The 15,578-nt window shown below is 31.4% G+C and overlaps 1 protein-coding gene across 5 annotated transcripts; it reads right to left on the reverse strand.

Annotated features, from left to right (window-relative positions):
* Nucleotides 1-2,301: 2,301 nt before the first annotated feature.
* LOC106787266 (ecdysone 20-monooxygenase) lies at nt 2,302-15,572 on the reverse strand. Of its 5 annotated transcripts, none has more exons than XR_001381765.1 (11): nt 14,006-14,699; nt 9,769-9,912; nt 7,668-7,811; nt 6,980-7,178; nt 6,059-6,246; nt 4,776-4,974; nt 4,213-4,375; nt 3,557-3,723; nt 3,382-3,460; nt 3,043-3,321; nt 2,302-2,467 (listed from the first exon to the last, which is right to left on the reverse strand). XR_001381765.1 is itself a non-coding variant. In XM_014749479.1 (11 exons), the coding sequence occupies exons 2-11, from the start codon at nt 9,887-9,889 to the stop codon at nt 2,351-2,353; spliced, it is 1,575 nt and encodes a 524-aa protein (XP_014604965.1). In that variant the 5' UTR covers nt 9,890-9,912; nt 15,052-15,572; the 3' UTR covers nt 2,302-2,350. The 5 variants fall into 5 exon arrangements, 3 of the variants coding, with proteins under 3 accessions (XP_014604965.1, XP_014604966.1, XP_014604964.1); XR_001381764.1 differs by having other exon boundaries at nt 3,043-3,332; XM_014749479.1 differs by lacking the exon at nt 14,006-14,699 and adding an exon at nt 15,052-15,572 and having other exon boundaries at nt 3,043-3,240.
* Nucleotides 15,573-15,578: the final 6 nt, after the last annotated feature.

Genomic DNA, 15,578 nt, shown 5'->3' on the forward strand with positions numbered 1-15,578 from the left:
AAAAAAAAAAAAAAAAAAAAAAAAAAAACCATAAAATAAAAGGAAAAAAAAGAGAGATACGATTTCTTATCTTACGATTAGCGTACAATTAATGTTATTGTCGTATAACAAAAAATGGAAATTATAATAAACGGTAAGACGTATTGTATACGAGAAAATAATCAAATATATTTACAGTTAGTAACTCGTTGTAAAATCATTTTTAGACCAAGAAAAGTGGTAAGGAACCTTTAGGGTATTTCTATCGAAAGCTCCGTAAACAGTAGGCGCGCTTTATTACGCTACTGGTTTACGCGATAAGGAGCTTTCCTTTCAGTCACCCAGATAATCTAGAAATTGTTCTAATATAAACTGTAACATATGTTTCGAGACTAACGTACTTTCTGTGCGCTACAATATCATTTGTATTGTTAACATAAATAAACGATTTGTAAAAAATGCTCTCGTTACTATTAGATTAAACATGACAAATACATTATCAAAAGAGAGAGAGAGAGAGAGAAAGAGAGAGAGAAAGAGAGAGAGAGAGATCGTCGATAACAATATTATACTACTCTATTACATCCTTCAGTATATCAAATATAAAAGTTTACATGTTGGTCTATCGTAGAAGTGATTATGTTGAACGATTAAAATAAATATCAATTCTTCTTATTTAAATTTGCGTTTCTCTTTTTTTCATTTTTTTCTTTCTTTTGTAAAATTTACGGAAAAAAGAACGCATCGTTGTAATATTCGTATGTTGTAAACGAGCATATAAAATACGATACGTATGATGGACACGCGTATAGATTATTTATATATATATATATAATATATGTGTGTGGGATTCGTGAAGAAAATTGAAACCACTGAACGTATAAAACAAATCCTTCTTTCGATTTCCGGATAACTGTTCCAACCTTTGATTTATTCAAAATCCTTCGGTCAATTTTTTCTCATTCTTTCTTTGGAATGGTAATGCTCGATCCCACGCATATTTTATGTATATATATATATATATATATATATGTATATATTTTTTTTTTCTTGTATATATATTGCACTTGACACTCAACATGCTTACTCATACGATAAACGAGTGACATTATATCTACACGTACGTTAATATTATATGTATATGTATTTATATTATATATATACACACACACACAATGATAGATTCTCTCAGACTTACGAGTATACATCGTACAAGTAGTAAAATGAAAAATCGTTTAGCGACAACAAAAATGAGATACCTTTGAGACGAGATCTCCTTGGGGGTAATGAGATCACTTGGATGCTACGAAAGTCCTTGAAAATGATTTCTTCGACCCTTAACGATAACGACAGGCAACTTCCTTTCGCGACGTTTTATTTTTTTTTTTTTTTTATTTTTTTTTCCTTTACCCTTTACTTTTTTTCCCCATTTTCTTTTTTCTTTTTTTTTTCTTTTTATCCTTTTTTTCATATTTCAAGTTTCCATTATCTATCTCTGTTTAATTGCAGGACACTTCGCTTATTATACCGACGTATAATCTTCTCACATTTATCTCTATGAAAACTCGCCTTGACTATCGCACTGACGTACATAATTTTTAAACTTAATTACAAGGATCGTTTTACTTTAAATTGTACAAAAATATAATATATATATATATGTATAAATAAAAAAACTAAGAAAGATAATCGAGAAGATAAAAAAAAAAAAAATGGTTAATTCAAGAACGCGATTAATTTAAAAACCGTTCTAGGAATTCGAATGATTATTGCATGCGAAAAGATACGCCAATGTTTGAAAAGAAAAAAAAAAACAAAGAAAAGAATAAACAACAATGACAAAGTTAAACGATCCTAATTAGTCTCTCGTAGAAGATAATAGATAATTTATTATTAGAACATTTTTAGAATATTAACCTTTAGCACTCGAGATGCATTACATGACTTATTGTTATTGTTGTTCGTACGTTCGTTGATTTAATTAAAAAATCAAAATAAGAAAATGGAAATATTACGAAAACACATTGATAGAATTGTTAAATCAATTGATATAAGATTCGTCGAGTGCAACGAGTTAACAATATTGCTAATTAAAAGGAAAAGATTTTTTTTTTTTTTTTTTTAAAAGATGAAAGTTCTTTTTTTTCATAGATCAATCAATGAAAATGATAAACGTCGTCGAATGCTTAAACATTATTTTTCGCGCTTATTTTAATGTACAACATATTATATATACGACACGAATTGATAAACGCAATTTGGCAAGGCGTTCATTCGTTCTCGTTTGGTCTTCTTATTCTGTTCGATCTCTTTTATTCGTAGTTTTTTTTTTCCTTTTTTTCCTTTTTCTTTTGTTTTTTTTTTTTTTTTTTCATACCACCTCCACGCGATCTCGAAAACCGAGCGAGACCGGACTTTTCGGTGCGAGAATAAACTCGAATTGTAGATCGAGTTTATCGTTTACTATGATTTCGAATTCTCGAACGATCTGCGAAAATTTGAAAAAGAAACACAAAAAAAAAGATTACTCACAATCCTGATATTTTCAATAATAATCCGTTATACACGCGATAAAGTATTTATTTTTTGTTTTCACCTAATTTAGGATTAACATTTTTTCAAGAATTTGACTTTCTCATCTTTTTTTTTTTTATAATTCTTCGACGATCTCAAAGAGAAAATGATCTTTCGCCGCGTTGGAAATGTTTTCAAGGTCTGATTTTTATCGACATTCCATGCTCATTAATAATTTTCTTTCTAAATTGTTATAACGATTTACCGAAGGACAAGTACGACGATGATAAAAAGGAAAATAATGCAAATTTTGTCCTAGTTTTAATCGATTTCTTACTTTTTTTTCTTTTTTGACTGTAAGTAATTTCGTTGAAAAAAATTGAACGCGTAATTTTGTTCGTGAGAAAATATTGCAGATATGTTGAAAAAAAAACAAAAAAAAGAGAGAAATGTATTATGATATATTAAACGATATCACGGGGGAAGAGGAATTATAAAACAAGCAAGTAAAATATGAACGGAATCACGTATTACTGTATAATTACCAACCTTAGCTAGGATAAGTTGTAGAGCAAGTTCCACAAAGCGTTTGCCTGGGCAGATTCTTCGACCAGAACCGAAAGGAGCTACCAGTAATGGCGAATGTGGTACCGTAGGATTCAGCCATCTTTCAGGCTCGCATTTGGACGCATTCTTAAAGTTATTCTCGTCTAATCCAGCTACCCATGTATGCAAGAGAACTACCGTCTGGGATGAAGAAGATAGAAGAAAAGTGAAGACTTTAAGTACAGTTCCGATTAGTTAAGTTTTTAACCGTATTTGAAATCTCTGTAATCAAACTATCGTTGACTTTAACAATTGGAGAATCGAGAAAAAGTATTTACTTACCCCAGTATCGAGATGATACCCGTCTAATTCGATCGGTTCGTCTAAAATTCTTGCGATGCATGGTGCAGTAGGAACGAGCCTAAACGCGTTAAACGATTTGAAATAGATATTTTATTTGTTGTCCACAATTATTTCATTACTCTTTTAAAAAAAAAAAGTCTTTGAAGTTATTTACCTGAACGCTTCGGTAATGCAGGCACGCAAATAACGTGCTTTTCGAAGATCATCAACGGTCAGATCGCAACCTGGTGGTGCCAACGACATGGCTTCCTCGTATAAGGTCTGTTGTACTTTTGGATTACTTCCTATCATGTGGAAGAGAAAGACTAAGGTATTACCCAACTGTGAACAAACGAATCAACTAAATGTCTTTATATGTAACACACCATGAAACTTATTTAATTCCCTATTGTATAACATTTTATACGATATTGTTAGATTTTTATTAACTTAATAATATCCTTCATTTTTTTTCAAAATATAAAAATACAAATATTCTCGTAATATATAAAAATGAAGAGAGGAGACACGTGAAAATATTATAAGTACGGATTACTACAAGTTTCTTATAAAACCATAAAATATTTTTTATCCTCTCGCTTATGCGATCTCTTCGATGTTATTTTTTCATGAAAGCTCGATTATATTTAAAAAAAGTTAGACGTAGTTTCAACGTTTCGAGAGATCGTATTATATATAATGAGAGAAATCGAACGATCTTTGACGATTCCTAGAAATCGTTTAAATTAACATATACATTTTGATATAATCGAAATTCCATAAGTATATACATACGAAAAGTTATAAACTAGAATATTATGACGGCCTCACTGTGTGTATACCAGCCGCAATAAAGTCCACTATGGCTGCCTTTTTATCCCTTATGTCTAACGATTTCTGTCGTAAAATCGATTGATAAACTGCCTCCACGGATTCGTCTCGGGCGTCGTTTTTTTTTTCGATTATCGTTGCTTCCATTAATTCCGAAATTATACTGGAAAAAAAAGAAAAAAAACAAGGAAAAACGAGTTCCAATTAAAAGAAAAAAATCGAAAATTCTTCTCCAATTTTTGTCTGATATTATACGAGTAATAGAGAAATATTATGTCAATAATGTAGAATAAAATTTGTTCGTGCAATATATCGTTTTCGAAATAAATCAATTTGAAAATTTGATAAAATCATATTCCCTCGTGATCCTTATCCCTCTTGTATCATCATCATCAATTATTATTATTATTATAGAACATCCTGTATATTATAATATGAAAATTTAAATTCAATTGTTTTATTTGATTTTATCGTTCAATATATTTCCTATTCATTTATTCAAATTATTTCGATAAAAGCAAAATGTATAAAAAATGATAAAATGATAAATATTCGATACCAACTTGTAAATAGCATCCTCGCTCTCAATCAGCTGTTTATATGCGGATGTGGGTAGCACCTTCCAAAGCGGCAACCCATAAAAGGCATCTCGCGAGGCCGTGAAATGAATTCTAACTGCTTCCGCTAATCTTGCAGTAAGCGTGTCGCTCGAATCCGGCTTTAAGAAGCCAAGATGCCGACCCAGAATCAACGTACAAGTACCTTTCGGAAAACAAGAGATAAGATATTAACGATTTTTCATTTCCATTTACCTCGACAATTTATTACAAAGGGTTTGTGTTACATGTAATATCATAAAAATCACGTTCTTTTATTAAAATTCGAAAAGCCTTCTCAACAAAACAAATCGATAATTTGATAAAAAAAATTTTCGTAAACGATGACCATGAAAAAAGAAAAAACAAATAAAGCAAATAAAAATAAAGAAAAGTTAACGTGCAAATGTTCGATATTCGATACGAGAAAGGAAACATTGTGTTATTATCCGGACGATTAGCTAAATATACGTAGATTCGATTGTATCAATTGAAAACTATCGTTCCGACAAAATTCCTATAATTATTAGATTGATTTATATATCAGTCTGTCGTTTCATATATTTAACCCTTTCAATTCGATTTATTTTCAAACGTTGTTATTTGCTTCATCAATTTGTATTTATTTTTAAGTAATCGAATTCGAGTAATTTAAAAGTTAGTATTTTTAATTTTGCAATTTTATTCTTATTATCATTTTAATAAGCGATTTATTTGTTATAATCATTTTATTAAACGCGACGTTTGTTAAAACAATTTCCAACATTTAGAAAGAGGGAGGGGAGGATGTCTTTCTTAACGTGACGTACGAGTTCGAAGGGTGTTTTGAACAAATATTTATTCAAGCGAAATGTGATTAACTTATTTGATTATGCATTAACCTAATAATTATGCAAATTGAGTATTAAAATGAATGAATGTAATTTTTTTATTATAAAAATATTGGTCATATAAATAAACGTCTTCTATTTTATTCGCTAATTAATCTGACAGCCTATGCAAAGTAGTCTCTCGCGATCAATTAGAAATTCGAATTATAAAATATTCGATTTTAATTAATCAAATTTATAATATAAAATGAGATATTGATTATTTAATAAAAATAATTACAAATGTGTGATAAACATCGCGTAGAATATTTTTCGTGCCACGAAAAAAAAAAAGATTAAATAAAGCGAAGAAGAAGAAGAAGAAAAAGAAGAAGAAAAAGAAGGAGAAAAAATAAAAAAAAGAGATGATGATAAACTCACTCTCGAGTCCCATTTTATATGCGAGTTCTTCGAATCCCACAACGCCAAACATGGTTCTACGTTTTCGTATGAGCTCGATGAAACCGTCGCAGACGATATTTAGAGCAGGAAAGAAGCCGAGAACCGTGCTAGCACCAGTGAGTTCCGGAGTTAGAGCAGAACGAAGCTTTAGCCAAGTCTCGCCTTGTCTGTGTGTGTTTGTGTGCACGGTGGTGATGGCGATGGTGTTGTTGTTGGTTGTAATATTTGGTGATGATGGTGTGTCGTAGATAAACGTCGTTGTTAAAACAAACGGAAATGTAGAAAACCAAAAAAGAAAAAAAAAAGGAAAAAACAAAAAAAAGGATAGAAATTAATGGTGACACATTGTATTGAATTTAAACGATAATAAATATATGATGAACAATTTGATTGCCCACGCCTATCATATCTCACGTCGTATTTTAAGATATCTTTTTACCCAACGACATTAACATAATACGAACAAATTTGCAATAAGAATGTGTCGTGGAAATTGACACAATTCTAAATCGATTTCGCAACAACGTTGGCAATCAAAATGTTAATTAACATCTTATATGCATGCTCTTTCGAAAAATCAATAAATATAATAAATTTAGTTAGTAATTTATGGGGGCGCAACAATATCACTTTTGTTCCTTTTTTTTTTATTTCTCTTTTTTTCTTTTTTCTTTTTACATAATTTATAATATTTTGTATTAATTATATCGGACGCGATCGACAAAAATATATTATTAAACCTGCAAAACCCGTATATTCCCTTGTTTCTTTTTTCTTTTTTATTGATAAAAAACAAGTCATGCATTAAAGAGTTAAATACATCGATTATAAATATATATATATATATATATATATATATATATATGTACATGTTTAAGGGTAAAAATCGATTATACTTACTCGTTTACGAGACCAAGATTAGTATATCGATCACGTCGCGAATGTCGATAGTGCGATATGACTTCTTGCGGAGGACGAAGAGGATATCTAGATCCTTTCCTGAGTACCAGCTCAATGTCATGGCGAGAAAATACCGATATCACTGGCCAGTTCCATAATGCCTCCTCCTTGCACAAGCCTCCGTAGCGTCGATTCAGATCTACTCTTAAATCATGGATTATAGGGCTGGTCGATATCGAGGAACGATCTTTCTCATTCATTCAAAAGGTTCGATGACATTACTTTATTCTCTTACGTAATTTCTAACACAGTTTTCACCCATCCTCGGTTTCATTCCTTTTTATATATTTTTCCCCTTATTTTTTTTGTTTAATTTCATTCACAGTGCTAGTTCGATGAGTTTATTGTTTTTCCAAGCTTAAAACATTAACCTTAACACCCCCTCGCCCGCCCTCCCTCCCTCCCCACCCGTCCGTTACTCTACAATAATTATTCGTTCGAATTTATTTTACTACGACAATTTTACTTTATCACAAATTGATATATACTGTTACGTAGAATTTGATTTTCTGTTCCCCGATATTAATTGAATTGAAATATATAATATATAAAGTATTGATATTTCGACAAAATGTTTTCAAAAAAAAAATAATAATAAATTCGTAGGGACAGAGGCCAAAGTCTTTACCTTTGTAAGCCTCGTGAATCTTGTTCATTCTATAGTATCCCATCCAGGAGTATATCCATCTTGTGCCAAGAATAGGTAAGGAGAACGGACCGGGCACGTCCCGTGCTGTTTTAAATGGTTTCCTATCCTTCTCCTCCGATATGCCTGAGGAGGAACAAAAGCTATTGTCGTTAAACCCCATTTCCACGTTTTATACGATAAAATAGTAACAATACCCTATATAATCTCATTCTTAAATATTTTTTTAAATATTCGATTATTAGAATTGTATAAAATAATCTTCGAAAATGAAGAATACATTATCATTATGATGGAGGTTTTTTTTCCGTCTAAACCACCGGAAATATAAAAACGTCCGTCCAATGGTGAATCCTCACGTGATCCCGTGAACCCTTTCAATTTATGGAAGAGGATCTCTATTATAAATTTTGGTTCTTTGTTTTTTTTGTTTCTCAACCCACCGGAAATATAAAAACGTCTAACAATTCTCTAGTCGAAAAATCAAATAAGAAGACCGTGTGATCCCATGACTTCCAGATTAGGAAAAAAGGGTCCATTAGCATATATATTTGTTTGTCAGCCAACCGGAAATGTATAACGTCTAATAACTAATTCCAAAAATCTATTCCATATAAAGAGAATCAACGTAATATCACGTGATCCAGGGATTTCAAATTTATGCAAAGCTTAAGGATCCATTATCATTTATTTTTTCTCTCTTTTTTTTTTTCAATTTCGTTGATCAGAGAAGTATTATCTCGACTGGTTTTATAATTCAACTTCGCCATCGTTAAGATAAACACGTATCGATGTGTGTATGTGTTAAACCGTAGATTATAAGCTATCATCGTATATAAGTTTAACTCTATCATCATCCACAATTTTTTCTCTAATGTTAAGTATATAAATAATTAGAGGAGGATGATAGAATCTCGAAAGGAAAAAAAAAAAAAAAAAAGAAAAAGAAATAAAATCGTATAAGATATATTATACAGAAGAAGAAAAATAGAAAAGAAGAAAAAATATGACGAAGAAAGAAAGGAAGAAAGATAGATAGAGATAACACGTGCCAACGAATTGATTAAATGAGGAAATAATAATACACGCATACGAGCTTATAGATCACACGAAACATAAGCGTAATATTCATTTTGTCGAATATATAATATTAAACGATAAGCGTCAGATAAAAATCTAGTTATCGGTCGACCTTGATACGATCGTCTAATCGTTTCATTGACCTTTTGCATCGTATATATAAGCATAGTATACATACTATTACACTTATACATATATCTGTGTCTAATTGTAAGTATGTATGCATGTACGTACTAAACACATACGTTCTCGTCTACTCTCTCATTTACGTCACTTCGATAATATGTGTAGCACGAACAGCGGGGCGTACTACGCGTTGAAACTTTCAAATTCTTACTATGTCTCATGATATTATCTTTTTCATTTTTTTCATATATATATATATATATATATATATTTTTTTTCATTTTTTTTATTTTTATATAAAATTTTTTTCCCTAATTTTTCCTTCACTTTTCTTTCATTATATTATATCTTTATTTTCTTTCTATGACAAATTTATAACTGCACGATTGAAAGGGTAAAGATATTTATCTCTGATCCGTTAGAGAAATCATGTGTTACAATATTGCAAATGCGAGATCCTTGAGAAAGAAAATATCTATTTCAAAAGCAAGAATGTATATCTGGTCGTATGTTATTCGTGATTAAAACATGTGCGATCGATAAAAACGAAGAAAATAGTAAGAATTTACATATATTATTAATGATAATAATTTGCAGAGTTGTATAAAATCATGAATTAAAAAGTAAATCGTTAAGTATTTGAAATTGATTTCAACGATTAGAATAATTAAAAAGAAAATTGATTAAATATCGAACGAGAAATTTAGAAGAATCTTAATTAACCTAATAGCTGTGATCGACGTGTATAATACTTCTCGTAACACAAAAATATTGTCATTAATTTAATGACGACGTGTACTCGTCGATTAGCACTAATTTTTTATAATTAAAATAAAATATATGATCGATATAATAAAATATTGTATGGCAAACTTACCATTAGATTTATGAGTAGTTCCGGTCCAGAACCACCAAGGTGGCCGATAACTAGTAGCCAGGAGTAAAATAGTGAGAAGTGTTGCGGCTATAACCTCGAACCAAGCACCGGAGAGTAACATCTCGAGACTCTCTAACGTCACACCTGTGAACGAATGTGAAGGAAAGGAAACAAACAAAAAAAAAAAGAAAGAGTAATAATGAAGTGAAGAAAAAAAAATAATGTAAGAATAATAAAGAGAAAAAAATAACCGAGCGGAAGAAGAATAAGATAAGGGAGTGAAAAAAAGATAAGAGACAAAGTATGGATGATAATTTCAAAGAAGTAGAAGAAAATATAAACATGTGGAATATAAATTATTACAATTTATGTACCCTTAGGCTTTATATACTTTATTATCTTAATTTTGATAACTCCTGTCTTTTAATCTTCTCTCGCTTTTTTTTTCAAATGATATATTACACGTATCTTTATCTACGAATAGATACAGATTAATGGAAAAGTAAAGTAAATGGATAAATTAAATAATAAAGTACAATTCATTTTAAACTATCCGCGTACTTTCATTCATATTAATTAATTATCTCTTCCTATTTCTCTTTCTATTTCTTTCTAAAATAATCAATATATTATACCCATATGAAATGATTAATTAAATGCATTTTAAATATTTATATACGAATGAATAAAAACAAATGGTGTAAAATGAAACGAATATAAAGAGAAAAGAGCAGAATCCAGCGTTAATATACACATATATATATATATTTTGTTTTGTTTTAAATCTTTCACTCTTTCTCTACACTATAGTTGGAAAGAGCTTGTAAACGAGATACACGTTTAAACGTATCCCACGTATAAATAGAGAGAGTAATAGAAAATATTATTATGAAATGAGATAAAGAAAAGAAAACAGATTCATGTGCAGCCTTTCTCCGCATTAGTATTGTTTTTTTCTGTCTTTTTCTCTTTCTCCTCCGTCTCCCTCTCTCTCTCTCTCTCTCTCACTGTCTAAATAGTTGGAGAGACGAATCAAATGGAATGCAGTGCACATACACACACAACAGACGTATACACGACCAACCATATATATACATACACATGTATAAGCGTGAATACACGCGATAAAGAAAAAGAGAGGCGGGATAAAGGGCGAAAAAGTGCACGCTGCATATCGTGTGTGTGGTTTTGTGCATGTGCATGATGGTATATATATATATATATGTGATTGTCTACTATATGTCTCTCCTCCTCTCCGTTTGTCACATTGTACGTCGTGTCTGTCTCTTCTCTTGTTCTTGCAACCGAACGATTACGAGTGTCCCACTGTTATTTGCGAAGAGAGATTCTTTTATTTACGATGCGCCGATAACGGCGTGTCATCGCGTTGACTCCCGTTCACCAATGTGACCAGCCAGCCAGCCAGGCAGCCAGCAAGCAGACAGACGCGAAGTATAAAAAAAGAGAATTCAATTCGTTTTCTTTCTCTTGCAAATTTTTCTCGATCGATTTACTAATCGTCATATAAGTTTTTATTGTCCATTATCCATTTCTCTTCGCGTCATCGCGACAACGAACCAATAATAACGACCGGATCGATCCCCCCTCCTAACCTCCCGATCTTATTCCGTTTTTTTTTTTTTTTTTTTTTTTTCTTTTAATCAACTTATCATTTCGTTATTATATAGATTTTTATCGACGATATGTTTTAATTTGATCATATTGAAAGAACAATGGAAGTAACTTTTTATCTTGCTTGCTTGCTTGCTTGCTTGCTTACTTGCATGCTCGGTTGTTTGCTTCCTTTCTTAGGAAAAAAATTGTTCATCGACTCGTAGATATATTTTTAATATAATAACGTTTAACACAACAGTTGCTATATGTTATCAAAATATTTATTTCAAACAATGAGAGAAGAAATCAGTAAAGGAACATATGTATGTATGTATGTATGTTCATGTGTTTGTTTGTATTACATATGTTCAATTTCTTCCTGGTTCTTCTCCTTCTGGAAAATATCGAGAAACGTAAGCGAATAAAGTTATAATAATGCATATTATCGCATTAGCTTGACCTATTTGTCGATCACGCGACTATTTATGTCCTATAATATATTATATTTCGATAAGGACTTTCTGCAAATGACTGAACTCGCGGAGATCATCGAAAGGGAACATAATAAACGTCGTACGATTTTCTTCCCACCCACTCTCTCACACTCTCTCTCTCTCTCTCTCTCTCTCTCTCTCTACACATACATATCTATCTATCTCCGTAATTGTAGGAATTTTTTTTTCCTTTTTTTCTTTTTTTACGTCAAACAAAACGAACGAATTCCACGATGATCATCATTATAAGATAAAACCGAAATTCAGAAGTTATTATTATTGATCGGCAAGATTATCTATATCTAACAAGCTACCGTTTACGATGATTGGATCTAACAACACCTTCGCGTTATCAAATTGACTTTGCACGCGACGATCAAACAGATTATTTGAATTGAAGATGAAATAATTAAAAAATAAAACACGGGTAACTTATTATCGTTCGATTTGAATTTTTCTTTTTTATATTTTTCGTCTAAAAAACATGAAAATAACATAAGAATTCAATCGTCAATAGGTTGTCACGCTAACTTTCTAAATTGCTTACTTTTCCATTAAAGTTGGAGGTAAAAAACATGGTGATAGGTGTACGAGTACATGTGCATATACCTGTGCATTAGAAAGTATTTAGAATATTTAAGAGAGAGAGAGAGAGAGAGAGAGAGAGAGAGAGAGTGAGAAAGAGAGAACAAAATAGAAATAAAAAATATCCTAGTCCGTTCTATAAATTTACATATTATGTTTATTTTTTTTTCGAATCGATTGTCGCACGTACGCCAAATTACTGTCCGATAAAAAAATGTCTCGGAAAAAATATATTAATATATGTATATATATATATATATATATATATATATAAAATGTATAATAATAATATGTTAATTAACATATGCACCCAAGCGCACAAACAAACGAAACAAAAATCTTACGAAAGAATCGTGGAACGATTATGTGTTTAGAAAAAAAAAAAAAAAATAAATAAATCTTGCACATATCGATTATTCGTACGGATCGGATTTAATGTCGATCGATTTCTAAATAACGAAATATGACGCGATCGCGAAATTCGCTGTCGATCCTTTTTAAACAACAAAACACAACTCTATAAAACATAAATAATTAATTTATTCGAACGAACGATCGCGTCACCTTGTAAACTCTAATTAGTTTTGGGGCGGGGGGGGGGGAGCGGGGGAGAGGAGAGGCCTTTTTTTTTTCTTTTCTTTTAACGCGACATATTATTTATTCAAAACGGAACTTTGGATCAAAAAGAAAACGATCGTAAAAAGGGGAATAAAAAAAAAAAGAAAAAGAAAAAGAAAAATAAAAAGAAAAAGAAGAAGAAGAAAATAAAAAAAAAGTATCGGTCGATTCGAGCCCGAGCCGTTCGTCGAGACAAATTCAATCTCGTTTATTAGCCATATAAATAGCGTCGGCATTCGATATCTTCGAAAAATTTACGAGCGAAAACAGCGAGGCTAAGTTCCCTTCTGTATTATTATATAGAGAGACACATACACACGGTGTCGAACGAGCAGCAAAGAACGATTACGAAATTCCCCTCACGGCTAGCCGGTAGGATCTCTCTCGACGGCCTTGCCAATTTGCTGAGTATATCTAGGGATTATAATATTTGATGGCCGATATACATATGTGTCGAGTAATCGGCTCAATATCTCGCAATTAGGACGGTGAAAAGCAATGCGAGTGAGAGATGATGATACACGTCGAGCTTTCGGGCCCAGCAGTATCGACGACAATACATAATATTAAAACATGTTATGCAATGTACGAAACACGTTCGATAATATACCCATCCTCCTAACTTTATCGATTTTATTTTCCTTTTTTTAACGATATATTTTTCATGGAAAAAAACAACAAAAAATAATATAAGAGTTGAATATTTTTAAATAATAATGTATGTTAATAAGTTACCCAAGTTCGGAGAGCTTACGATGTTATAAATATAGAAATAAATTATAAATTATATATAATTATGGGGCCGGTATATGTAATATTTATATATATATAATAATAATAATAATAATAATAATAATAATAATGATAATAATAATAATAATAATAATAATTGAGTATAAATGATAATTTACAAATGAGACACTTACCCAGTCTATAAAAAGTGTCGTCGTGTGTGCAATTAACGGACAACATGTTAAAGATATATTTACACGTCACTTCGATTAGCAAATTGTAATACGTCTAGTATAATGTCAAATATTTTATACGTCAAAATATGAAACGCAAGTTTAGGAGTAGGAAAAGAAAAGGGTGAAGGAAGATAAGATGGTGGTGGAGGTTGAGGTGGAAGAGTAGGGGAAGGAGGAAGTGATAGAATTTCGCAAATAAGAGAAACAAGAAGAAGTTTGTTTAATGGGAATAAGAATAGAGGAATAATAAACGTAAGTAAGTAGAACTTAGCCGATAGAAACTGAACAAACTCCGTTGACTGTATCGTCGTCATTGCTGCCAAAAGAAAACCTTGTCAACTGACATTCCTCCCCTTTTATAAATCCCGTTAATAATGTTAACGTTCTCTCCGCACCGCGAAACTCAATAATCGCAATTTATTCTTAGGGAGAAGAACTCTCGCGCGGTTTCGATCGCCGTATTACATAACGCGAGTTGAAAGCCGGTCGCTTCCTTCTCTCGAATATATATATATATATGTGTGTTTGTGTGTGTGTTTGTATCTATCGATTATCGACTAAACTTCTTAAGGAATATAAACTAGTAAACTCGATTAAATCTATTCAAATTTATTCTAATTTATTCTCTAATTTTAATACATAAATTTATATTAATTTCTTTCGACAAATGTTTCAGATATTTTTTTGCTTTTCTTTTTTTTTTTTTTTTTATCAAGAATGAATAAAAAATTTAATTAATTACAAGAAAACCATAAAGAAGATATAAAGATGATGATAATGATGATGATGATGATAAAAAAGAAAGAAGTCAAGGAAATAAGAAAAGGTACTTACGGTAAATAAAAAGTTTGGCAGAGACGATCTAATGAAGAAGAAGAAGAAGAAGAAGAAGAGGAAGAAGTAGAAGTAGAAGAAGAATACGAAGTTGAAGAAGAACGACGACCTCGGAAGAAGAAGAAGAAGAAGAAGAAGAAGAAAAAGAAGAAGAAGAAGAAGAAGCTTACTCTCTTCGTCCTTTCTGAATTACGAGTCTCGATTAATTCCCAAGAAGTCGGACGACGAAGAGAACGAGAAGACACTGACACGCTGAGGACGATCCACGGATTCGATAGTTCCGGTATTATACCGATCGAATATATCGATCCGATAAAATCAGCAAGTACCGTTCTTGGTTATGTGAACGAACAACAGTAGATAGAGGAGGTAGTAAAAGCCTCGGGACAACTAATTTTGTCCCGACGAAGATGTTACTTGAAGTTTTTAAGTACAGCACACAAACTATCGCGAAAAAGTTAACTCGCGCGTTACCCCAAAAACTTTGGAAGGCGGAAACGGAACAAGAATAAGAATAATAAGAAGAAGTCGAAGTCGAAGTTAAAAAAGACGATGTCGAATATATATACGAGGGAGACGAAAAAGGAAGAGGGGGTTGTAAAGAAAAAATGGAGGGGAGAAAAGGATGAGTTTGCTTTTTGGAGAACGGGAGAAAAGAAAGATGAAATCAAAGAGAGAGAGAGAGAGAGAGAGAGAG

Source organism: Polistes canadensis, unplaced genomic scaffold (genome assembly GCF_001313835.1).
Source record: "Polistes canadensis isolate GaletaPanama2010 unplaced genomic scaffold, ASM131383v1 scaffold_96, whole genome shotgun sequence".
NCBI lineage: Eukaryota > Metazoa > Arthropoda > Insecta > Hymenoptera > Vespidae > Polistes > Polistes canadensis.

Coding starts and splice junctions, on each gene's coding strand:
- LOC106787266 (XM_014749478.1), bottom strand. CDS start 14,051: ATGTTGTCCGTTAATTGCACACACGACGACACTTTTTATAGACTGG. Junction 6,247..6,979: donor AATCTTGGTCTCGTAAACGA/GTAAGTATAATC, acceptor AAACACACACAG/ACAAGGCGAGACTTGGCTAA. Junction 3,724..4,212: donor TTGCGGCTGGTATACACACA/GTGAGGCCGTCA, acceptor GTTTGTTCACAG/TTGGGTAATACCTTAGTCTT.